Below are 27,742 nucleotides of genomic sequence, written 5' to 3'. Positions count from 1 at the left end.
TTGTTGTTTAGTGATTGGTTCTTGTTTAATGTTTCATGCAGGATTTGACATATAACATCGATCTGTCTGTTCAACATAGCATATTCTACATGACCAAGTGATCTTGTACACTCCTGGTTTTTTTGAGTGGTGAATAGAGAGGTTTCGGAGGTCGAAGGAGTTTTGGGATCTTGTTTAGTGGGAAGAAAGCAATTTTATTCCTTGTTTACATAATATCCTTGCTATCTGAGGCTGCTTAAGAATGCGTCAACTATTCTTTTTTTATTATTATTGTAACTATTTTTGGAAGGTTATTAGACTAAGATATTCGAATTTTTAGCTTGTGTTCTCGAAAACTTTTAGGTTTCAGTTTCAATTATTTTGAAATTCCCTTCGCCAAATTGAAGCCTATAGTCTCTTTATTCTATTATTATGAAACTTAATATACAATTAGTCAATCAGCTTACCATATTTTTGAATAATTTATATTTTACAGGCTTTCAGGCTATCAATCGAAGATAACGCACCACAGGACTCACCTGTTGTTCCAGATAAAGAACAGGAGAAAAGCAAATCGTATGACTCAGTTAGCGATACTACTGTTCAAAACATTCAGGTAAAAATGCTGAATTTTAAAATTTTAAACAGGATTCACTGGTAGTGTAGGCTAATAGCGATACAGTTTGATGAAATAGATCACAAAAGCTGGAAATAAGATACAATAATCACCACTTTTTTAAATAATGTCTTGATAGAAACTTTCCGTTATACTAAGAAGTTATTTACAGTAATCAACACTTTTCAAAATTAGTTCTTGGTATAACGAAGAACTTCTGTAACTTTAGAACCATTCCATCTTTGTACAAGATAGGCTTATTTCAGCTTCGGTTAAAAAAGTATAAAAATATTCCAGTCCTTGATATTTGAAGCGATGCCTGTCAAATCATGATATTTCCTATTGGGCCAGAGACGGCTTACTCCAAGCAGCGAAAGGGGAGCTAACCTTACGTACTATTTATTAAAAAAATGCCCTGAATTTGTGCAAGATTATATAAAATTTACCTTTGGGTAATTCTTAATACCAACATTATCCAAGTATACGTCGAGAACAATTAAATGAAAGCGTTATTAATAAACTATAATGAGCAAATAATTAGTGTAGTATGCCGTGACAGATACTATTCTATACATCGAGGGCACTGAAATGAAAACGTGATAGAAAACATTCACCGATAAAGAAACAATCAGCAATCCTTTTTATAACACTTGAGCTAAATTGACCACTGATACATGAGGGGGTCTTAACATAGTTCAAATAAACGGTGCTATTATACTGCCATATAAAATCTTTTCGATTTATAACCTAATAATGAGCCTTTTCCAACCAAAGGCTCAATGGAGCTCTTTGGTTGGAAAGACCGGGATTCGAATCCCGTCTGAGATGCGAAGAACCTTTATGTTGTTTTGTACAGCAATCCCTCGATTAGTACGCCTAATACGTTCTTTAAAACAGGCGCATTAATCGAAAACGCACCAATCGCACTAATAACCTACGGGGAAATGTATAATTCGTTCCTCAGATTTCTTTTTTGACCCTTAATTTTTTTATAAAAGAATAAAGGTATGTCTCAGGATCTAGTTAAAGGAAAACCGTGAAGCTGAAAGACAATAAAACATATTTAGAATATAAATTTATTATTCTGCTTCTTATCAAAGAATTGAGCTAACATAGTTTGGTGGACATTCTGTTTCTTTTTTTCACAGCTGACGGTATGGCCCTATTGCCTCTTCTGCAAATTTTACTGGTTCTCTCTTCACCAGGGTCAGTTTCTAAGCATTGCTGATTAAAAACTTCGATTGTACGAAAACTATTTTCAAATTGTTTCTGTGAAATAATTTGAAAATAGTTTAGGCTTGTCAGTGATTAAATTTTCTTCATATATACTTCAGGATCTTCCCGCTGCGCATCTAAATTTAGCAGGTCAGAATCACTTAACTTCTCAGAATGAGATTTAATTAACTTAGTTTCATCTGAAAAGCCTCTAAAATCATTTACACAATGTGGAAGAATGTGCTTCCAAACGGCTCGAATATTGCTAGCAAAAATTTCATTCGATTTTGCAACTTTATAACCAGGCTGAGATTTCTCTGATTTGGCTAGAAAAGTCTTGGAAGGCATTCGCTTCCAAAAAAAGCATTCTATCTACAGACAAAAAAATACTATTAGGAAAGGAAGACAACTAGAAACCACCTTGGTCTATAATCAGTATTCTTTAGCATAGTAGCATTACTATACAACTGGTTAGTCTTCAGATTGAATGATCAGAAACAAATAAATAAACTTAATGACACAGTCTGAAATATTTAAAAACTAAAACGAAACGAGTTTATGAAAAAATAATAAATTATTGCTTAAAATTAGTCAAAATACAATGCTGATTCGTTGTTATATACAATATATCGATCGTTCAGAGATCCTTTAATACTTTTAACATAAATAAAGTAAATGCAAGTCACCCAGTTCTGCTATATAGGTAATATGCTAACGCATTTATTTTCCAAAAAGGAGTAGGCGAGACCGTTTTAACACATCTAACTTTTGGAGAGTGAGTTGCAGTTAAAATCCACCCTTTGCCAATCAGAAATAGCTGGCTCAAGACTAATTTTAAACGGGATCCAGTGAAGAGAGTACAGCAGACAAGTACAGCCATCTCGTGGTCCCTAAATCTATCTCAGTATATTATTGACTGAAATAGCATGGATTTTACGATCGATTTTGCTGAGTTGCATAATTAAAAACTCGAATTTTATGGAGAAAAAACACCTTGCCGTTACCGGACATCGACTAACTCGGGAAGGCTAAAAACATTCCTCTCGTTGGAAACTAGATTCAAAACTCAGAAGGCACTTTCCTACGGATGTGCAGCACTTTGGATGGAAATGTCGTTTCCTTAGGGATACATTATCATCATTATCAGTGACTCTAACAGTCACTTAAGTCACTGAGACCTTCCAAGTATCCTTGGATTTCTTAACCATAACTGCGGGATAAAGTAGTTAACTGTATGCCTATAAGTATTCTTTGTCTGAAAATTGCGTGTGTTCTGCAGGCCCTGTTTTCTGGTTGCTGGACGAAAAACGGTAGTTTCCGGGACAAAAACTCTGCCACTCCGTATGAGACTGCTCACTTACCTTCAGTTGAAAAGCCCTGATAAAGGTTCTTTGCGTTCTAGACAAGATTCGAACCCCAGGTCTTTCCAACCAAATGGCTTCGTCTATACCGACTGAGCTACCGGACTCTCTATTTCATAGGGGATAAACAGGCCTTAAATATAAGTTAAATAAAAGTGTGTGTGTGTGTGTGTGTGTGTGTGTGTGTGTGTGTGTGTGTGTGTGTGTGTGTGTGTGTGTGTGTGTGTGTGTGTGTGTGTGTGTGTGTGTGTGTGTGTGTGTGTGTGTGTGTGTGTGTGTGTGTGTGTGTGTGTGTGTGTGTGTGCGTGCGTGCGTGCGTGCGTGCGTGCGTGCGTGCGTGCGTGCGTGCGTGCGTGCGTGCGTGCACGTCATATTCAGTAAAAGGCGTATGACACTGGATTTCATGATAATGTCCATGTTCTACTAATTTTCTAAATAGTTGCAAACAAATTATTGACACTTTTAGAACTCTTTCAATTACCCAAAATGTATTATGTTTTCTGGTCTCTTATGAAAGCGCGTCTCCAAAACGTTTGTCCAACTCTACTTCCAACCCTTTTCCCTTACATGTTTTGTATTGCGTCGTTACGTCTTCATCCATACAGAAAGTGAATCTGCTAGTTTTGCTCGAATTCTTTCATTCATAAATTTGGCAAATATCCTTCCATCATACACAAACTCGCAATATTCTCCAATTCTTCTTCAATTTTTTTTTCTTTTGTGAGAAAGAGATCAGAAGAATCTTATGGTCTTCTGATGCTAATGGCATTTCGCAATCGCCTTTTTATATTCCCCTTTTCCACGTGTATTCATCTTACAAACTAGACCATATTCAATCAATTCCTAAGATAAGTATACATGTAATCCATCAAATTACCCTTCGATTGTCTATACTTGAATTCTTAAATCAACTAATGGAGAAATATATTAAGCTCGACTTCTATGCCACTTGGAAACCTTTCAATTAATAAGCGATTGCCAGTATGCTCTTAATCAAGAGCTATCATGAATAAATTAGAAGTGTAGATCGTTGTTCTTGATCATTTTAAGACATTTAACCGGAATTTCCACAAAGATCTATCAAGTGAGCACCCATTTATGTTCAGTCTCCTGACATCTGTAAGTAAGCTGTAAGCTTTTATTTTGGACACGCACATTTCGTGTGATGATGAAGCTATCTCTTTTCTTCAGATTTTGCTAATCGCTGGAATATCACAAAACTCTGTTTCTTCACAAACTCTCTTCTGTCTACCCTTCTCGAGCTGACTGCAGATCCAATCCATAGTTTTGCTAATGACTGTGCACCTCTTTCTCATTACATCAGAACTCATGATTAGACCAGCAAAACTTCCAGAATATCGACTTTTGTGATCCATCGTCTGATCTACAAGTCATTCTTCAATAGAGTTTTATTATTATTATTTATTCAGTTAACAGAATTTACAGTGAAAGAGCACATGAAACATAACAACATAATATTTGAGTAACAGCTTATTTACCAAGAGCTTAGGAATCGACAGATATAGTTGTAAAATGGTATCTTGGTGTTGCTCATATGACAGCCGGAACTATAATTGTTCATTTGTTTCAAATTCATTGAAATTAAATCTCCAGATCTTTATACTTAGACAATTTCATGCACATTTTCTTCTACTGTGCTACCTTCTCGTAGAGCCATGTCAATAAAACACACGCGTTGTAGTTCAACTACAGTAATGTTCAGCATAATCTGTTAGATGTCTAACTGAATTTTGAAGTTCAGTTAGACATCTAACATAATATCTTCAATTTTTAGTAACTTTTCAATTATATATTCCCATGGTGTTTTTAAAGTTCCAGTGTGTAGTTTTTGCGAATCGATTATGTCTTTTTCTATATGAATAATCTTGTTGCAAGAACAAACTAGTCAGACTATCCATTGCGTTTTCTTTATCTCTGCACGGTCGACATTTGCTGTTATTATTATTTGCTATCATTCGTCTGTAATGTTTGTTCTTGAGCAGCAAGCATCAGACCTATCTTTCTCTTGATGGTATCCTAAAGAAGCAATTTCCATATCACGGAACTAATTTGTCCCTTGATATGGAAATAGAGATACTATCTTTATAGTATCTTAAATTAGTATCTTTGTAGTATCTTAAATTATAATATCTAAAGGACATGAATGAACTTGAAATGTTGACCATGAGATGCTTTATTTTTCTAGCTTCTTTCATTTTTATTTTTATTTTATTTATTTATTTATTTTATCATTTTCTTATTATAATATTTTTTAACTACTACATTTGATACTTTTTCTTTGTTTGCTTCAGTTAGCAAGTTAGCATTTTCACTGCTTTGATGAATAATTGTAAATCATTCAATTCTCACGTTTTCTTCTATTTGATTGACTTATAAAAGTCTACGTCTTTCACTTTTTTCTATGTATAAGCAATCTATTTACATCACCTAGAGAGCGAAAGGCATGATTCGCTGTCATTTAATTTTCGTGTTTTACAATGAAGTGCGTCAAAATCAGCTTGAGTCCAGTCAACTATCCTTGCTGCACGTATATCTGCTTACAAGGATGACCATGTAATGATTGCTGTTACAGTGTTACCACTATTAAGGTTGGATCTACAACACATTTCTGACTCTTTTTCAGATATCCAGAGCTTCTTTTTTTTTTTGATCTATGAATACATAAACTGGTCTACCCCAAGAATTCTTGTATATTTGTAACTTCGTCCTGAACAAATTTTAGTTCTCTTGCTGCCTACAAATCTTATTTCTTTGCCCTTTGTTATTTTGCCCCGAGCTATAGACATCGCTCCACATTTATCAAATTCAAATTCCATACAAATGTCTTCACTTAACCTTCTAATTGCATTAATCAGATCAGTGACTCAGTTTGATTAATTTCCTATATTTTTAAAGTTCATCTGTGCACAACAAATACGACATTTTTCGTTCTAGATTTGATGCTTCATATCCGAAGACAGTTTTTTTTTTTTTAGAATTAATATAATATTATAGGAATCAATGCTAGTATGAATACTGGCGGCTAAAATGGAAAACTCCTCTCTTAATATTCGCTGCACCTAAATTTTTATTATTTTTTTATTATTCTTTGAATTATTTCTATTAGTTGCGTTTCTCATGTAGTCATAAATGAAGCTAGGAAAATCCAAATTTTTTTAATTTTTTTATTTCTAAGATTTCCAAGATTTCTAATCGAAATAGATGGCTAGGAATCAAATGGTTTCTTGTAATGGATCCATATCAAATATACGATTGTTTTTCATCTTTATAATTTTTTTTAAAATCGTTGTTCAGTTAACAATTGTTCCTTTATTCTTCTTGAGTTTTTGCAACAACCCTTAGCAGAAGTTGATATGATAAATATTGGCTAATCGGACTTGCTAGAAGTCCAGTGAATTACTTAAATTTGTTGGTAGGCAAGTTATTGTATATAGTGATTTTGGAATAACTCCTTTTTTCTTTAAATTTTGAAATTTGAAATGTCGTTCTGGTTGTTATTCACTCTTTAGTTTCGCCTGTTTGCAGTAATTTGTTAAATTGTTGAACCAATCGCGCATGAGTACTGGTCAGGTATTTGAGCCAAAACCGATGCAGTTCATCTTTCTCTGGTGCACTCCAGTTCTTTACCTTTCTTCTCTTACCTTTGAATTATTTCTGTTGTTATGTCATTTCTATTACTAAAATGGTATGACAAGGTCTTTCATTTGAGTGCTGTTCAACTGTTTTTCAACAACTTTTTTACGACCCATGCGTGTCGAGATGCGACCTGCGTCCGTATTTTGTACTGATTGTTTATGCCGTTATGAAAAACGTTTATTACGAAGAATCACATGCCGATTTCTCGAAACCGGCATGCGATTCTTCGTAATTCTTCATTTGATGCCCTTCCCCAAATATATGAATTTAAGGGTCTGCAAGAACTAGTACATATAATGATTCTTCATTGTGCGGTGCAAATGTTTTAATCCGATTAATGTGCCGTGACGCAAAAAATAAAAAAAAAAAAAACAATTGAAGCTCAAAGTTAAGTTTCTTTTTGGCCACAACTTTATGCTCTTCTGTATATAAAAATCTATTGTTTCTCTGCTGCCTATCAATTTCTATATGATAAAGTAACTAAATAATAGGATGTCACATGACACGATGCTAAAAATAGTGATGCTGCCACCAAAGAAAGCTGTGTTGCTTGATTAAAAATACATCAGTGAAGAAATTCCCACTTTCAAAATTCTTCTGGAATTTTGAAAGTGGGAATTAGGAAAGAAACCTAGGAAAGAAATTAGGAAAGAAACCATCAATTACATGCATTTGAAAAACGCTAAACTCTTAATGGAATGATTTCGTCTAGTGCCCACCAACTATAAGTTACTACCACTAGAAAACCGCAAATTCTTCGCAAAGCTTGTCGAATTCTTCACAGATGACCGTATCTGTTCCTCTGCGAGCTGCCGATTTCACAACTTTGAAGACAATTAAGCATCTTACCGCATTCCATCTTATAAGAAATAATTAACAACTGGATAATGATGAGAGACAGCTTCCAAAAATTTGTTTACGGATGAGGCAATGTTTATTACGTGTGGAAAAGCGAATTTTCGCACAGGGTCGACGGGATTCGAGCATCTGTATTATGGTATTGAACATGTTTGAAAACAGCCCAATGCGTGATATGAGTTACTGTTCAATCGCATCATTCTAGTATGATGCCATCCTCCACACGCACACGCACCGCAGAAGATTATGAGTGACTATCAACACCATTGGCATTGATGTTGATAGTCATCACTCGACGGATCAGCAGCAACTATATTTTAGAATATAAATCCCCTCCCCCACGCACACACACATGATCACCAGACATTATACTAATCGAGTATTTTTCGTGGAATATGCAAGATGGGATGTATTCTACAAAAGGTGACGGAACTTGAGGATACCTAAAAACACGTATCAGGAATGTTAATTACAACTGGTAATAAAAACATGCTGGATAACTGTCGAATGATGCTCACAATGAGACTTATAGAAAAGTGTATAGAAAAGAAAATTCACGAATCTGTTTTTATTTATTTATGTATTTACAAAGGGGGGGGGGTACGGCACACAACTTCCCCGAGTTCCGGACTGGTAGGCCGGTTCTCCTTGAATTCTGATGACTCGAATTTTGAATACTCGACACTCAGGGTAGCCCTTGAGTTTCAAAACGTTTCAAAAAACGTGAGATAAAAATTCTTATCATTTATATATATATATATATATATAGGGTAGATTTATTTATTATGTGAATGTTATCCAGAAAGCCGGCCTCGTTGGCCGAGTGGTTAGCGTGTCCGCTCTCCAGTCAAGAGGCTGCGTTTCGAGTTCCGCCGTGGGCATGGATTTTTGTGATTGTCTTACAAACTTTGTGTGGAAAGGGAATCTGCGACCCTACCACTTATTCTAGGCAGAAGACATCATTGCCAAAACCATGTGAGGTAAGGCAGTGACCATACGGCGTCTACGGACGTCAAATGTGATCTTTTTTTTTTTAATCCAGAAAAGATTACAGACCAATCGTACATTTAACACCGTGTAGGCTAAATGTAATGTGAGATAATCTCAACACTCTGTCATAGAGACCAAATACTGTATATTGTAAAGTCAAATCAAGCCTCTAATAATCAAGCTAGTAGTCCTCACGTTAGGCAATAAAATTATCGACTACCTGAAGACTTTCACAGACAGCTATGGATGCGAATTTGCAGCCTGATGGTTGCGGAACAAGAAGATTCTATCGTTGCTCTCTGCTAGGCCACTCAGGTCTCTGTATAACTACACCAAACATTTCGTGAAATAGTGTGCCTTTCTACCAGCTGATATTTAAAACAATAACACTACAATGGCTTAAAGCCGTTTCATAATACCTTCTTTTTCTATATATAAATTTAATCCATGAAAGGTTTTAACCCTACAGTGTTGGTATTAACACCTTGGGCGGCTAATGTTTTTGGAAATCCGAAAACCATACTCTACACACTAAGCACGGAACTTTTTCAAGCTACTTGAAAAGAGTGAAGATCTCACACCTGGCGATGAAATTCATCTACTATCTAAAGATATTCAAAACAAAATCTTGACTACACCCACAGCATGTGGGTAAAAAAACAGGTGCTCGGCCAACCAGTTCAACACAGCAACCAACTGAATAACTCAGACAAGCTGATTGAAAATGCTACGGGAAAAAAATTAACAACGTTAATTTTTTAAAAAAAATTAACGTTGTTAATTTTTATAAAAATTAATTATGTTAATTTTTAAAAATTAACATAATTAATCTCCATTAACGGTCTTAACAACAGATAATGGAGATTAATGATGATGGTTAACAAAACAAAGTATAAATTTATAAGTGTCATTACTCTGAATCAAAAATAATATTCGTATATGCCTATATACATAAGAAATCTGCTTTCTGTTTAAAAGTAATCAGGAATGAGCATGTCACATTGAATACAATAATAAATTTAGTTTAATCCTTTATCCAAGTGCAAGCAAACAACGTTTGCGCCTGAAGTATCTTCAGGACTGAGGCAACTCTGGTAAAGGTGGACTATGATCTCATCACTTGTCTTAGTATCTCCCTTAATGCAAAACACATCTCCTTGCGGATATGTATAATGCTATGCATTAAAGGAAAAAATGCCTGAAGTATCCTAAAGATACTTCAGGCACACACTTTGTTTGCTTACACTTGGATAACGGATTAAACTAAATTTATTATAGTCTAAACAAGTGGGAAAATAACTTCCAACATCTTTCTCTAAATCCAAAGTAATTTAATAATAAGGTGAGATACCTTTTGGCAACTCGTATAAGTAAATATGACTTCTCCATGGAGAAGTCATATTCTCCATTACTTCCCATGTGTGGGAAGTAATGTAATGTAAAAAGTAATGTAAAAAGTAATTGGTGTGGCTCCCACTGACGAGACCTCAATAAAGATCGAAGGTCTGGGTAGTGGCCCTTCCCTTAATGCATAGCATTATACTTGTCAGCAAGGAGATGTGCTTTGCATTATGGGAGATACTGAGACAAGTGATGAGAGCTTAGTCCACCTTTATCACGAGTTGCCTCAGTCCTGAAGATACTTTAGGCGCAAACTTTGTTTGCTTACACTTGGATAAAGGATTAAACTAAATTTATTATAATCTAATAAGTGGAAAAAACTTCCATCGCATTGAATACCTTTTTTCTTAACAAATTTCACTTATAAGGCAGAGGCCTCTGTTACGAAGTATCTTCAGTATCAGTAGAGAAAAAGGAAAAAGAAATCAAACGAAAGAGGTATTACTGAATAGTACGGAGCCCCTAAGGAAGAGCTCCGTACTCTTCTGTAATTAGAAGGGTAAAAGTCTCAATCGATGTAAAGGTCAGGATGGAAGCAGCCATATGAGAATAAAAGTAACTATCCCTGAATAGAAAGAAAGTCAACACAGGAAGTAGCAAACGGGGAAAGAACTATTCAGCAACCAATTATTATTTCCTGAAGCTGTACTGACGTGAGGAGAATTTATCCCCCCCCCCCTCAGTGTTTCTCTTGACCATGTCTGTTTACTTACATACAACCATGTATAACTAACTTCAGCTCTCTGAAAATAGAAATTTAGGTGCTTCTGCTAGCGAATTGTAAGTAAGCTTAGAAGCAAACTAAGTAACACAAATTATTGCAGATTAAGTCTAAAAGAAGCACTGTTAAAAAGAAATCCATTCAGCACGAAGTTGTGTATTGTATTGAAATGTTGCAAATATATAAGTATCTGATATACACTATATTAACAAAAGTATATGGACACCTTACGTGCATGCAAATTTCGGATCCTACGACATGGAAATATATTCAGGGAGTTTATTAAAATATTTTAGTAAATTTTTATTTTAGTTTATTATTTTAGTTTACTAAAATATTTTAGTAAATACTTTTACTCACCGACCGAGAGTTTGCTTCAAGCACACACCTCTCCGACGTTTCAAGTTCCTTAATAATGAAATAGAGTTTTTGCTCTCTTAAGGTTTCTGCCTGGTCTTTGACGAAAACCAACCAGTTTGAAACAGCTGTCAATCCAGTGAAACTTTATCAAAAATGGACCAATAGGAAGCGAATATATGGATGCTTGGGCATAGCGATCATGTCTCCTATAAGGTCAGGCTAGGGCAACTTGTAAATGCCGGCGAGTGTATTCCCGTAAGCTCTCTGGTCAACATTTCATACGAAACTTTTATAGTTTCTGTATTCGGCTTTGAAATAATGCTGGATTTAATATCCACTTGATTTTTATAATATTCAGAGAATGTCTGAGTAAGTCTGGTAATAAAAGGTGGGATGTGTTGCATATTTTGCACTCGATGTCAAGATGCCACGTGCAGCTGAACTGACAGAACAGACTTCCAACGTGGGATGGTAGTTTGGTGTTACATTAGTGTTCTTTCTGTTCGTGACATTGCTACTTGTCTCAGGATACCGAAATACATCATTTCTTATATGTCATTCGTAGATGGAAACTTGATGGAACTACCACAGCAGGAAAACGTCCTGGGTGGCCACCGACATTCACTGACCGATATCGACGAGCTCTGTCTCGAAATGTTCGAGCATCCCGCATGTCATCAGCCGCAGACCTCGTAGTCAATCTGGAAAATGTTGCCGGGATATATCTATCAGCACTGGAACTGTCCACAAAGAGTTGCATAACTTAGGTTACCTCTGAGCGAACAAACTGTACATCACCCCTTCCCCCCCCTCAACGCCAGACGACGTTTGGCCTGGTGTATTTTACACCGTTCCTATACCGTAGATGTTTGGCAAAGGGAGCGATGATCATGCATCCAAATGTTTCACTCTGATGGTATTGTTTGGAACTGGAGATTACCCAGGGAACGGTTCCGGCAAGACTGCATCATTCAAACTTCCAAGTTTGGTGAAGGCTCGGTAATGGTATGATGGAGAGGGCGGTTAAGTTTGATGGGGCTTGGTCCATCCAACTTTGAAATATCCAAATGATATTGCATTTTAAAAAATCGTTACATACGTTAAAAAAATAAGCAAGTACTGAGAATTCTTCTTTTTAAGTTCGCTGCAATTTAGAAGCGGTTACTGGTTTGAGAGTATTGTTTAATTGTTGAAATTAAAAATATTGAATTGCGTAAAAATATATATACAAAATATATATACATATAGCTAATTAGCTCTTTATACTTAAGTTATATATACAACATTAATAAAAATAGAAAACGTCCATACCCCACATGGTATACATATATCATAATGTACATGAGTGCGATGTACCAATATACTAATACATTCATAGTACTAATGACTCCCACCAAGAAAGGCTAAAAACACTTCGGAGAAGAGTCACATAAAAAAAAAGCATCTCCTAGGAGCCCTATCACTCATCGCAGGAGGTCCACAGTAACAATTATTTACGTAATACCTAAATTCATCCTTTGACAATGCACTCACAACTACCGCAGTAAACAAATGAACAGTAAAAAATTGAGAGCTTCGGATCCACCTGACCTAGCAGTCTTTATTGGGGAGGTTGTTGGTGATTATGTCTTGAGGAAGGTAGAAGGGAAGATCAATGTATTACTTAGCCTTCCAATTTAGAATTTGTAGATAAAAAAAAATAAGCACGTCGCATACCTTCCGCTTCATATTGTCCTCTCTTAAGTGTTTCTATCTGCCAAGTAAACTGGATTCTTAGAAATCCGATTAAAGCTTTCATAGGGAGGTTAATTCTGTCTGCATAATATACTATATCTGTCAATATACGCAATTGACAGATATAGTATATTATATCTGTCAATTGGTGTATTCTCAACTATCTTGCGGGTTGAAAACCCAATGACCTCCATATGAGAACGCCTAACTCATCTTCATTTGAAAAGTCCTTATAAGGTTTCTTCAAATCCTAGACGGGATTCGAGCCCAGATTCTTTCTAATGTACGCATCGTTGATATCAACTGAGTCACAGAGGCTTTATCTTATCTTTGCTCTTAATTACACTTTTACAATTCAAAGAGCACTTTCTGAAATACATTCTTCAGAAAAATGTCTTAATTTCGTTTATGAGTGTGTTATTTTTATATGACAGGTAAATCCAATCGATATGGAACGCAGACAAAACTATTTGCGTCAACAGAGAGATCGTCTACTTGCTTTAAAACGGCAAGAACGAGTGAAACATCTTGCTAAATATGAGGAGTCAGCTCCACAAAAACGACCTAAATCATCTCAAGCTGCACGAAGAATACTGAAAGAAGAGGAAAATGAAGTTACTGTAGATCCTAAAACATTACGTTTAAGGACGTCTCTTGCACATCGTCTAAAGACAGATGTCGTTGGTAAGTATTCGAATATTAATATATTTAATCGAAGCTTTCTTTGCATGAATTACTTGCGTGTAAAGAACAGTTTGAAGTAATAAAAGGAATTTTATGTATTTTACATAACCAGGATCATCATCATTATCCGGTATATACCAGCAAAGAATTTACCAGATACTCTGATAGTGCCAAAGATTTTACCAGATACTATGATAGTACCCCCCCCCCCAAAGTCCTACCATGCTGCCTCCCCGTGGAGGGTGGCCCCTGGGCGGGATGGATGAAGCACGTCGGGAGTATCATTACTCCTGATAGGGCCTCCCAAGGCGTGAAATGAAGGCCATCCCACTATGCCCAGCTAAATGCTAGTAGACGAAGACAGAAGAGGAGATTGGCGCCATCTACCTTAATTTACTTCCCATTAGACATTCACGGCGAAGGATTTAACACAGCACACCATGCCGGCTCGGACGTCGCCTGGTTCAACAAGGTCCGCGCTGCCATTTGGTAGCAGCTCCAGGGGTGGCAATGAGAAGTTGGCGACTGGCGCTACCACCACCACTATCACTGGCAAAAATAATGAAAAAACTGGATCCATGTTCAGAGTCCTTCGCAACCATTTAATGACCGGAACTTGGAATATTAGGACTCCACTACAATCAGGTCAACACAAATTACTACAACACGAACTAAAAAGATATGAATGGACTGTTATGGGACGTTGTGAAATTCGATGGCACAAAACAGGAAAGCTAACAACAGATGAAGGACGCTTGCTTCTTTACTCTGGATGTGACTGCAGCGGAAAAGAGGGTGTCGAGTTTTTGATACACAAATCATCACGAAATTCTGTCATGGAATTCAATCCTATCAATAGCAGAATTGCTCTAGTCCGCCTAAGAGGAAAACCACTCAATATCACCATCATACAGGTCTATGCCCCAACCACAGGCCACGAGGACTCCGAAGTAGAAGAGTTTTATGGTCAACTTAATGCAACAATCACCGGAGCGAACAGAAAAGACCTTTTGATTGTACAGGGCGATTGGAATGCCAAAATTAGAACAGACATTGGTAAGGAGTTTCTCCAATTTCTTTTGTCCAATCTATTATGCCAGCTGTGTATCGGATGACTGGTATAGCCCAAGAATTCATTGCTCTAATTGTTTCATTGTTTCATTGTTTTTCCAATGGATTAAACAGTTCATTGTTTAATCCATTTAGTTTTGTTTTCAGAATATTTCTAACTCTTTTGGTGTATTCTGCTGCTGCCTGTTGTTTAACTTTCCAGTGGAGAATGTCACTGGCTTCTAATATTCCTAGGTATTTATAGTGTTTGTCAGCTGAAATTGCTTTTATACATTTCTCTTGATCAAAATTAAAATTGCTAGTGTCATTAATTTTTCCTCGTTTAATAGATAAAATTGCGCATTTATCTAAACCAAATTCCATTTTGATGTCCTGACTGAAAATACGAACTGTGTTCAGTAAATAGTTTATTTTACTTGGCCAATTTTCCATATAACTTCAAGTCATCCATATACAATAGATGGGAAATTTTAATATTACATTTAGGAATTTCATATCCAAGTTTTGTTTTGTTCAGATTTATAGATAAAGGTATCAAAGGAATGTTGAGGAGCAATGGTGACCAGGAATCACCTTTGAAAATTGCACGTTTAATGCTGATATCTCCAAATCATTCATTATTCACTATTAAAGTTAATAGTGAATAATAACGTGGGTGAGTGAGGTTACGTGTTTCATTGAAGTTTCACCAGTTTTACGTGATGAATAGGAAAATGATACAATTTTTCTCTTCCGCTCCCGCAACTAAAAAGTTAAAGCTCGAAAACAGTAAGTGTAGTGATGGGGCAAAAACAGACCCGATGGACAGTGAAACAAAAACAGGAGAAATAAAACACGTGGCTGCTACGGTTGCTACAACTACTACAACGACACCTACGACTAGTAAAGACGCACAAGAAGATATGCGCAATTGTTGGATAGAGTTTAAAAAGTTTATTTTTGCAACAAAAATGAATGGCTGTTGGTGGAGAATAAAACATTGGCTGTAAAATATGTAAGGAAGTCGCAAGTTTGGGAGTAGAAAGGAATAAGCAAGGTATGAATATTTCAAAGCCATGGGCAAATATTCAAATTTCTCATTATGATAGGAATAAAAAAAAGAGCAAATGACTTCACTACGTAAAAAAATTCACGATCGTAAGAACAGTTCAGCTCACATTGCCGCCGCTAAAAATTATAGAATCTGCAAAAGAACGAAAACTGGAGGTAGCTTATTCAAAAGCATTTGAACATGAGAAAGAAGTCACTTGTAGAATCTTCAGAACAGCATATAAAGTTGCAAAGCAAACCCAGGCTTTCACTGACTTCGAATCAGAAATTGACCTCCAAGAATTAAATGGCAGTGACATGGGTCGAATTCTACACCCTACAAATGCTTGTATGAATATAACAAATCATATTGGAACTGAAATTAAAAAAATCCTTTAAAAAATAATAGAGTCAAACTGTGAGATTTCCCGTTTGATTGACGAAAGCACCACTATTAGCCAGTTGTCATCATTAATAATATATGTACGTACAATGCTACCTGATATTGAGCAATACACAAATATTTTTATTGATATTTCAGAGTTAGAAAATGCATCCGCGCAAGATATTTTCCATAGCTTGATGAATACCCTTAATGAATTGGGGTTTCATGATGAAGAAAAATCTTGTTGCCATTGCCTGTGATGGAGCAGCTGTGATGTTGGGTATTAAAAAAGGAGTAGTGGCTTTGATTAAGGAACGTTATCCTCAGAATTTAGTTTGGCATTGTGCGAACCATAGAATAGCTCTCTGTTGATGATGTAAAAAAAGTCTTCCCAGAACAAATCAATCACTTGAAGCCATTTCTTGACAAACTTTACTGTCTCTATCACCAGTCACCCGAAAATGTCAGAGAACTAGGCAAAGTAGCTGAAGATCTTGACAAAAATCTTCAAAATTTTAAGTACACGTTGGGTGGCTTCTAGTTTTAGAAGTGTTCAGCGGTATAAAAATATTATGAAGCGCACTTATGGCTCATTTTACAGCAGCAAAACACGACGAAAACAGAGACAAGACTTAAAGAGTAATGTGTGAAGGCCGTTTGAAGAAAATAACAAGTGTTGATTTTGTTTTGGATCTTGGATTGATTGTATTATGAAATAAAAATATTATGAAGCGCACTTATGGCTCATTTTACAGCAGCAAAACACGACGAAAACAGAGACAAGACTTAAAGAGTAATGTGTGAAGGCCGTTTGACGAAAATAACAAGTGTTGATTTTGTTTTGGATCTTGGATTGATGTGTGATGCTCTCTAAGAATTGTCAGAGCTTAGTGTTGAACTGCAAGTAAGGGATATTACACTCTACAAAACTCATAGCAATATACCAAGGTAGATTCGGCTGTTTGAAGACAGGAAAGGCAATGGTGGGCTTTTTAATCGTGAAGCTGTACAAGCAGTTGAAAACCTGAACTTTAAAGGAAAATTCTTCAAATGACTTTGGAGAAGAGGGTAACCAGTCGATCAACAAATGTGAATTGTTCTCTTGATCCTACAAAATTTTATGACTGCTTGAAACAACGAATGGAAAATCGCCTTCTATCTGCAGAAGAGATGCAAATTCCAGAATGTACAAAACTGTTGTATCCAAAATGTTGGCCAGACGGTGCTGAAAGGAATGTTACTTTCAGTGAGACTGAAGTGGAGAGTTTGTGTAAGAAGCTACGAATTCCTGAACGACAGGTTGTTAGAGGTTTTCGTGAATAACTGACAGAGAAGAAAAATGCCTGCTGCACTATTGCAGTTAATAAACACTATCAACAGTATCCCTCTTTCTACTGCTGAATGTGAGCGTGGCTTTTCCCAGATGAACCTGATTATCACACCGACGAGAGCATCTCTACAAATGAAGACCGTGAGTACACTGATGTTCATCAAACTGGTTGGGCCACTATTGCCTGTTTTCCGACCCTTACCATACGTCAGTTCCTGGTTCCTGAAAGGCAGACATCTAGCAACAGACACGAAGAGTAAGGAACGACCTCGTGAAGATGACAACACCAGTGTGATGAGCCTAATTTGGAAGCTATTGTGAAAGTTTAGGTATTTTTTAAACTTTTTTTCACCTTTGCTTTAATGTTTAAAATTTTATTTCCATTTAATTATATATATATATATATATATATATAATATCCATTTGTCAAAAGTAAAAGAACGAGAGCTTCAAAGGCCTGATATGTTTCGATTTTCTTGTGTTATGAAATGAGATGGTAGAGTTCCGGTAAACTTATATTTGGAAAAAAAGCCCTGGTAATTAGTATATGATTGATAATATACTTTATGATTAATCTGAGCCACCTTAGCTCAGTCGGTTTAGATGATCCCTTTCGTTGGAAAGATCTCGGTTCGAATACCGTCTATGATGTGAATAACCTTTTCAATCACTTTTCTCGGGAGAAAAGTGACGTTTTTTCATCCCTCCAAGCAGGCAAACCGGCCAGAAGAACACACGCAGTACAGGCATAGGACACTTCGAGTTTAACTACCCTATTCCCTCCGATTTGGTTTCGAATACTTGCACAGTGAAGTGTGGATCTACTTACGCCTAAGTGTAAAACTGGTACGAAGGACGATTAATTTATGGGATTAATACATAGAATTCCCTGTTAAAAAAAAAAAAAAAAAAAAAAATATATATATATATATATACAGGGTGTTCGGGATAAATTTGACAGTTTCGTAAGGAAAAAGAAAATCTTCTTTGTATCTATTAAATTTAATGAATTGACAAAAAAACATTACAGGCAGAGTTAATTACAATACTATCAACAAGATTTACTCAAAATAACCACCATTAGCATCGATCACAGCTTCAATTCTGCTTCGGAACCTCGAACAAGCTGATGCTACAGTCTCCCTGGGAATGGCCGCAAAAACTGTTTTAATTTTATCCATTAACTGGGCTTTTGTATTACTGGAAGTGCGATTGGTGTCTTTTTCAACTGCGCCCCATACAAAATAATCCATGGGGTTAAGGTCTGGGGAGTTTGGAGGCCAAACATTTGGACTGGTGAAGTCGTAGAAATTTTCAGACAACCATTTTTGACTTTTCCCAGAGGTGTGGCAAGGGGCCGAATCCTGCTGCCATACATACGGCCTACCATTGGCTACCCTTGTTATCCAGGGCTTGACTACAGTTAGCAACTCCACGAACAAAGCCCGAATTCCAATGCCAGGGTTCTTCAACACCTGTTCCTGCAGATTTGCGAGGAATTCTGCTGTACGAACGCAATCAGATCGTCTGCTAGGGATCTTTCTTCTTGCTACATCCTCGTAGTCACCATTGCAAGTCTCTAGTTCATGCCTGATTGTTTTTACTGTATTCAGGGAGCATTGGGCAGCAGTCGTAATATCCTTATTTTGATGGCGGGCACGAATCATCATGATACAAGTTATTCTCTTCCATGATTCAGGTGGGTTCCAGCTATCCATCCTTTCTGACATCTTGTATATGAATGAAGAAGGGTCCAAACTTTTAAATGAAGAGAAGTGTGTGTTAATACATGTAACTTACGGAAAAATATAATTAATTATAAATATGTCAAATTTATCCCGAACACCCTGTATATATATATATATATATATATATATTTACACGGAATTTCATGACATAATACAAAATTTCTACAAAAGAATGTTGAGAATTTAAATGTAAGTATTTTTGTTATTTGAAACCAATTTTCTGTGACAGTTATTAGCGTACTCAAAGAGTGCTGTGCGTATTCGCACCTATATCAACTTTTTGTTCAACTATCTCCAAAATGGCGACCGTCGAATAAAATGTTGAGTATTTTATTATTATTATTATTATTATTATTATTATTATTATTATTATAAAAAACCTCCATGGAGCCAAAGACTCATTGTGGTAGGTCTACTGTTACACACACAGTTTATTATACCACGCCTTAATATATTTATTGTCTCTGCGCTCACAACACTCTCAGGCAATGCATTCGAATCACTCACCGCTCTCCATGCAAAAAACCTGCTTCTCACTCCCTTGCTCACACCCTCCTTATACAGCTTCCAGGAATGACTTCTTGTTCTCTTCCTATCTTCACCAATTCTGTGCAAAACCTCCCCGCCATTAATCTGGTAATAATCTCTTAACAGCTTATATGTCTGGATCATATCCCCTCTCCTCCTTCTATCCACCAATTTCTAAAAATTGCATTTTGTCAATCTGTCTTCATACTCAACATTCCAGAGACCAGAAACCACCTTAGTCAATCGTCTCTGAACTTTTTTCAACACATCTTCTTCTTTTTGAAAACCAGGTGACCATATCTGTGCTCAGTAATCCATATGTGACCACTTAAAACCGTGTACAAAGGAACCATAACATCCTTACTTCTACAAGACATTGCCCTCCGCATCATTCCCATTATCCGCTGTGTTGTCCTCACAAGTTTTGTAACATGTCCCCGAAATTTTAGGTCGTTGTCTACAATCACTCCCTAATCTCTCATCTCCTCTACCACTTCCAAGATATTTCCATCGAGTGTGTACTCTACATCCCATCTCTGCTTCACAAATTTCAAAACTTTACACTTTGAAGCAATGAATTGAATTGACATCCACACTCATTTACCCATTCAGCCAGTGCATTCAATTCCTCTTGCAAAGTTACAGCATCCGCTCTACTCCTGATAGCTCTCCCCAACTTTGCATCATCTGCAAACAACTGCATATCACCATTCAGACCTCTCCAAATATTATTTGCATACAAATTAAATAGCAATGGTCCCAAAACAGACCTTTGTTGTACACCATTGGTAACGTTCCTCTTCTGGGATATCGCTCCTCCATAGACAACAACTTGCTGATACCTATCAGACAGCCAATCTACAATCCGGAGAACTAATCTACTGTTCAGCCCCATTCGTTCCAATTTAATTACCAGCTTGTCATATGGCAATTTATCAAACGCCTTTGCAAAATCTAAATATACCACTGTATATGCAACACCCTTATCCATAACGCATTATTATAAAAAGTAATTTGCTAAAGCACGATCTTCCTTTAGTAAATCCATGCTGGCCTCTAAAGAGTATTTTTCTGTTGTCAACCCACTTCTGAATCTTAGTCCTAACTAACTTCTATAATACCTTAACCACAACCCAGACACAGAGAGTGGTCTATAATTCAAAGTGCTACCCTTATACTGGGTAGGACTTTGAAATCACCTTATGAAATGGTACAAGTTTACCTTTCCACTCTTTTGGAACTTGACCCAGTGAGAGACTTGAAAAGATATGCAAAAGTTGTTGTTAACTCTCTGGAATACTCCCTCAAAACACGTAGTGATATAGGATCAAGTCCCACAGCCTTATTTACATCAAATATATTCAATTCCTCATATGCCTCCTGTTCACTTACTAACAGTTCCTCCTCCTCCTCCTGCTCCTCCTTTCCCACTGCTTTCAAGTTCTGCATGATGTAACATTCATAAGAATGAAATACCTTTATAAATTGCTCATTACATATCACAATTATATCCTCTGCAGTGGTCATCATTCCTCCGTTTTCACCAATCAACCCCATCCTCCCATAATCATTTTTTCTTTTACTGTTTTATAACACACAAAATTTCATTCACTAAGTCGTGTGCACGCGAATGTAGGAGTAGTTATCAGGCTGCTCCTGATGATAAATGTGCTAAAATCAACATTGAGAAAAGTAAGTCTACAGAAGGCCTGAGCACTTTCGATGCCCATTCATTTATTTAGCATATGATGATGGAATGGACATAAGCCCATACAGGCAGATACAGCACCATCTTATGAAACCAATATAATCCTGTTGGTTATAATGTAATTTCGTCTCGAAATTGTGTTATGTGGCCAATTTGCCTATACACTATATGAAAAACCTTGTTACATCCGTGTGAGATGGGCTAATCACCTTAAATCTCTCGCGAGAGTCGAACTCAGGTCATTTCCAATCTAAGGGAACATGACCCTTCGTTCTTCAATCATTGGATGTCCGTTTCTAGAATAGATGGTTGAGTAATCAAGGACGAACTTTCTGACTACTTCACAATTCTCTCACCTTCCCTACATTTTTCTATGATTTTATGTAAAGCTTACAGTATAATGAGCTTGTTCAATATCTTAAACTTGTTCGTCTCATATATGAGAGAGAGAAACTTCGCAAACCAGGGTGTCATTAATATTTCTGCATTTCAAATACTGACACACTTTTGTGAAAATCATGCATGCAATGTGCTGCATGGAATACATGACTGCGAAGAAATGCATGTCTAACAATAAGTAATACGTTAACGAGGATTGTTCCGCTCTACATGCGGAAACAAGATTCCTTGAATCAGAAATTTATTTTTTGAGAAATTTATTAGTTTCTCAAAAGATGGGATATAAATTTTATGAAAGCAGAAAAATATTTAAAAATGCATATCTTAAAATTAAAAATGTAATGAAATTTGGTAACGTTGTCTAAGCTTTTAGACAACTAAGCACGATCCAGAAATAAATTATAAAAAAAATTCTTTCATCGTTTAAACTTCAGGAACCTACCAAAAAAATGTTTGCCCTGTAACTTAAGTTCAAATTTCTCATTTCTATTCAAGTTTATACCGTGGTTCATTGTTTTTCGACATCAGAAGAGCTGTTCATTGCGAATGCGATCCTCCATATGTCTTTTTTTCTTTTTCTTTTTTTTTTAATCTGCATATTGAGTGAATCTCATTTCGAATTTATTGAAAACATTGAGATCATTATGACATCAGTATTCAATAGCCACCCAAAAATTGGTCGTGAAATGTTTACTACGGAAATGACTGTGTGTGTGTGTGACTTTGAGACGAATATATTCATTATGGCAATTAATCAGGTTACTTTGTTACCAGTCGTCGCGTTTGCAAATTTTTTAGGACTTTTTATTAGTTTCTGTGAATAATTCAGTAAAGTTAATATCATAAAATAAGTAATGAAGGTTCATAAAATGATGAGGTATTTTAGATAATCACAGAAGAGAAATATATTTAAGTTTCAAGTTTTAGAAATAATAAAATTCAAATAATAATAATAATAATATAATAAAACTTTGTATTGCACTTTGCACTGTTCTAACCATTTCTCTCTCTCTTTTTGTGTTCTAGGTGATCGAAGACATTAGCATATGGAAAATCAAGCCACTTTCCTTGTAGATACCATTTAATCGCACTTCATGTTTTCTCCTTTCTTAATTAATATTTGCATTATTTCGTAATCGTTATATTTTTATTTTACGGAATATATCGATTAGGTAAAATTAGGCAAATACAAAATTTTGAAAAAGTAAGTTCTCAATTTATTCACAGAAGTAAAGTGGCGAAAATAAAGAAATTGGAAGAATAGTTAGTTTCTGTAATTTCAATAAGAACTGAGTAAAATTAATTATGCAGATATTAAACTGTGATAAAAATAAATAAATAAAAAATCAGCTAACGCCTTTTATTCTCCCGATAGGGACAGGGATAAGGAGCAGGGAAGGCTGTTTTAGCCCTATCTAACTTTTGGACAAAATAAATAAATAAATAAATCACTCTTGTATGAGAGAAAGCTTAGATACCAAAATAAGGAAGCTACCCTTAACTGCGTCTTAGTTAGTTCAGAGCTTCAGTGACTGATATGTATATTATCATGACACCTCCATGGATTCTTCGTGGGAGGGCACACTACACTCCTACTACACAACAATAATACTCGGCCACGATAGTAATCGGCCACCACCAACCGTATTTTTGTATGTAAATTGCATGTGTTCTAACTGTCGATTTACCTGTATGAGAGAGAAAAAAAAACTCTAGTATCCAGGAGGAAAAAACCCTACTACGGTTGTATGAAATGGATCAAGTTACCTTCAAGTGAAAATGCCCATGTAAAGATTCCTCTCGCCACGACAAGAATCGAACTCAGGTCTTTTCCAATTGAAGGGTACAACGGTCCGTCGTTCTTTTAATTGCGGTACGGAGTCGACTGATATCGTACACTCCCCCATAATATGCTTTTATTTGTGTGGTGATAGTCAATATTGTCATTCTAAACTATGTTAACAGACTGCAGTGATATATTTATGGATATTCTTATTATGGCCATGTTAATTTATATTGAGTCAATAAGTGGAAACATTAAAACAAATAAATAAATAACTGTTTTCGACGAATCTGAAAGAAAAGTTCAAAGATCACTGAAAAAATATTCGAAAAAAAAAAAACCGAACAGTTAATTACAACAGTAAATTATTACTGAAAACATTTAGCTAATTTTTATATAAAAATACAGTGGGCTAATGTGCTGTATTTATGTACAAAAACTGCAAGTTGGAAACTGTTATTGGATCAAAAACCACCACCAACAACAACAGAAAAAAAAAGAAAAAAAACCTTAGCTAGTTTATTAAGAAAACTAAAACTATAACATATCTTTATAATAAAAAAAACGGTGTGTTCAAGTGTGTAGAGTAAAACTGCATACAGGTTTTCAAAATTCTGCATTTACCCATGATTACTGTACTTGTAAAAAATGCCATTTTGATAGAATTCTTTGAAATTTTCATAGGTAGTTCATATAAAATTTTCTTCATAAAATGCGACATTACGTTATTAATTATAATTAGCCGAGATTTAAATAATAATTGTTATTTAAAAATGATAAAACACTCATCCTGTTAATTTAATCTTATCAACTAATTTATGAACATTAAACATCATTTTTAACATTACTTAGTCTTGCCTTTTATCTATGTTCATTCCTGTTTTCACCAATCATTCCCATCCTACCATAGTCATTCTTTCTTCTACTGTTTTATAGCACCCAGTCACTAAGTCGTGTGCACGCGAATGTAGGAGTACTTATCAGTCTACCCCTGATGATAAATGTGTTAAAATCAACATTGAGAAACGTAAGTCTATAGAAGGCCTGAGCACATTCGATGTCCATTCATTTATTTAGCATATGATGATGCAACGAAGTAAGCCCATACAGGCAGATACAGCACTATCTTATGAAACCAGTATAATGCTGTTGGTTGTGATAAATATGAGGCCACTAATTAGTGATTTTAGAATGCTTTTTTTAATTAAAGTGACCATCTAAAATATGGAAAAAAATCCACTAATGTCTTTGATTCCTCAAGGAAAGAAAGTAATTTTTCGTTCGCTATCAAGACGTAATGAATATGTTCATAAAATATGAGGCAGTACAAGGAACTTCTTATGTCGTGCTTTTCTCCTAGGAGAGGGATGGGAGGGAGAAATGCAGTTGCAAACTACAAAAACTCGTCCGTAAATTCTGACGCTGTTTACGGATTTTTAGACCTCCTTTCTCTATCTGTCACAAACAGTTATACATATACATTGTAACCTCCCCCCTTAAAATTATTTATAAAGAGACAACCAAGAGTTGAAGAGATTTCACAAAAAAAAAAAAAGAAAAAAGAAAAAGAAAGAAGAGAGAGAGAGAGAAAGGAAATGATATTATTCAAAGTTCCTTGCTTTAATAATATAAAATTAAATATATTCTAATTTATAATTACTCTTCATTTTAATATTCTCATCTCTTACCTTACCTTGTTGATCTGCTCATAAAACTTTATGCCATAATGCAGTGAGTATAATAAACCAGAGAGGTGAGGTGACATAAGGTTCATAAAAGCTGCACATTCATACTGACAAGTCATTCTTCATCCTCCTCAATACACACACACACACACACACACACACACACACACACACACACACACACACACACACACACACACACGCACACACACGCACACACACACTTTACTGTTTTCAATCAAAGCAGCAATTAATTAATTTCTTTACTGCAATATGGAAGAAACAAAATGTTCTACATTCTTTATGTTTATTGAATTTAAAAAGCTTTGTTTCTAGCTCAGTATTTATTTTTCTTTGCTTATTAAATATATCTCTATTTTTTCCAGTTTTATTTTGGTGTTAGCAATTTGATAATAATATCAAATTGCTAACACCCAGTTTTAAAACTAAACAGAGATAAAGCTCTGAATGTTCAGGCTTTAAATTCCATGATAAATTAAAATTCGAAGCAGGTTGTTCCAAGCTAAATTAAATTCACAGTAATTGCGAAATTTTAAGTGAAAAATTAAAAATACATTCTTAGAGTATGCTGTTTCATTGCATTGCTTAATGCTCTCTCTCTCTCAAAAAGAGTATGAGCAGATAAAAAGTTAAAACAACACCTTATTGTGTGGATATTCTCTTCTTTTTTGTTCTAAATTTAACTAATGAAATTCTTACCCATTAGTCAATTTGAGCTTGTGGATATATCTTGAAATTTCTAATAATATCAGATTGCTAACACCTAGTTTTAAAATTAATCAGAGATAAAGCTCTGAATTCCAAGGCTTTAAATTCCATGATAAATTAAAATTTCAAGCAGGTTGTCACAAGCTAAATTAAATTCACATTAAATTCGAAATTTTGAAGAGACAAACCAAAGATACATTCTTAGGGTATGGTCATGGCTCAAATCCAATTCAAGTATTGGCAATTGCAAACAGAACGACAAATTGGAGAAATTATTCCTCCCTTACGCATTGTCACAAAATCACAGTTTTTCCTTCCCCAAAAAACTGTAATGAAAGTTGTTTCTTTACTAGCTATTTCTTTTTCAGATAACTTTTTTTTTCACTACTCATTCCCTTTTTTGCAACTGATAAAAGCTATTATTCGATAGAGTTAATGTAGTGGTCGCCACTTTAACGCAAATGGAAGTGGCACTTGTATATGGACGTTGTTTAACTATCTACATTGATTTTTCCATTTGAGTTGACCATAGCAATTCATTACTGCTACTCGAAAGTCTTAGCTCAGGATTTTAAAGAGCTATTTCTGTCTATCCACTAAATCTAGTACATTATATTGTTATTGTTTATTGTTTTAGTTTTAAAGGATTTAATGAATATCTTACATACTAAATAGTTAAAATAATTGTGTAAAATTATGATAAACGTGCACTACTAAATATTTAAAACATAACGGTATATTTTATTCTTGACGATTAAATTCGAGTCTCTATAACAGTGGTTCTCAAACTTTTTGAAGTCGGGGCGCATTTAAATTCCTACAAATAATTGTAGGCGCACTATATACAAATTTCTGAGAAAAAATGTTATAATAATTAAGTCAAATATTACAGAAAAAAAAATAATGCGATAAAAAGAAAATAAAATGAAACATACCTAAAGTTTATTCATTCTTGTGTTTATGAGAAACATGAGCCTGATGGGTCCTAGCGATTGCTTCAATGTTTGGGCATATATTTGAAAGGCAAACTCTCATTTCCTCGTCAATAAATTGAAGAGTTCCTCTCTTTTTACACTTAATTGTGGTGAGGGTAGACAATCCTAATTCACATAAATATGATGTTGAAAATTGTAGTAAAATGTTCAAAGCTTTTTTAGATATTGACATATATTCTTCTTTTATAGAAATCCAAAAGGCTCCAAGAGACAATTCCTTATGTTTAATCATCAATCCACGATCAGTGGATATGCCAGTTCTTCTTCTTCTGTTAATGTTAAACCAAAATCACTTGAAGTTTCCATAAATGGGTTTCTAATCCAATCGTATTGTTCAGTGTTAAGTGATGGAAAATAAGAACTCAATTTTTCTTCTGAACTTGTTAAATGTTCAACTATTATTGGAAGTGTTTTATTTATGCAAGTGTTACTTACCAATGGAAACATTTCCAAATTACCTTCAACAGCTTTTCTTTTCCAAATCTGTAGTTTTCTCTGAAGCGCTTTCATTTTGTCAGTGGATGTGAGAATATTTTCTTCTTTCCCTTGCATGCTAGTATTCAAAATATTGAGCTGCTGAAATATATCGGCCAAATACTGTAACCTGGCAATCCAAAATTAGCACCGAAGGAGGTTACAAAAATGTAATTGTTTCATCTCTTCAAAAAACGCAAGAAGTTCTTATCGTAGCTCGTGTACACAGGTAAGTACTTTCCCCCTTGACAGCCACCTCACCTCAGTGTGTAAAAACAGCCGTCTGTGTTGTGAATCCATAT

At 35.4% G+C, this 27,742-nt stretch overlaps 1 protein-coding gene across 1 annotated transcript in view; it reads left to right on the top strand.

Annotated features, from left to right (window-relative positions):
• LOC150104588 (cilia- and flagella-associated protein 36-like) overlaps positions 1-27,742 on the top strand; it is a 102,888-nt gene that overhangs the window by 54,437 nt on the left and 20,709 nt on the right. The window contains exons 6-8 of the mRNA XM_090395588.1: positions 476-595; positions 13,327-13,576; positions 17,485-17,647. Of these exons, the coding sequence (XP_090251714.1) occupies positions 476-595; positions 13,327-13,576; positions 17,485-17,647 (533 nt within the window). The remainder of the gene's footprint in view (positions 1-475; positions 596-13,326; positions 13,577-17,484; positions 17,648-27,742) is intronic.

This window comes from Typopeltis vanoorti, chromosome 7 (assembly GCF_054136105.1).
Source record: "Typopeltis vanoorti isolate ZY-2024b chromosome 7, IOZ_Tvanoo_1.0, whole genome shotgun sequence".
Taxonomy (NCBI): domain Eukaryota; kingdom Metazoa; phylum Arthropoda; class Arachnida; order Uropygi; family Thelyphonidae; genus Typopeltis; species Typopeltis vanoorti.
The sequence above is the reverse complement of the archived record's forward strand: the minus strand, read 5'-3'. Positions and strand labels throughout refer to the sequence as shown.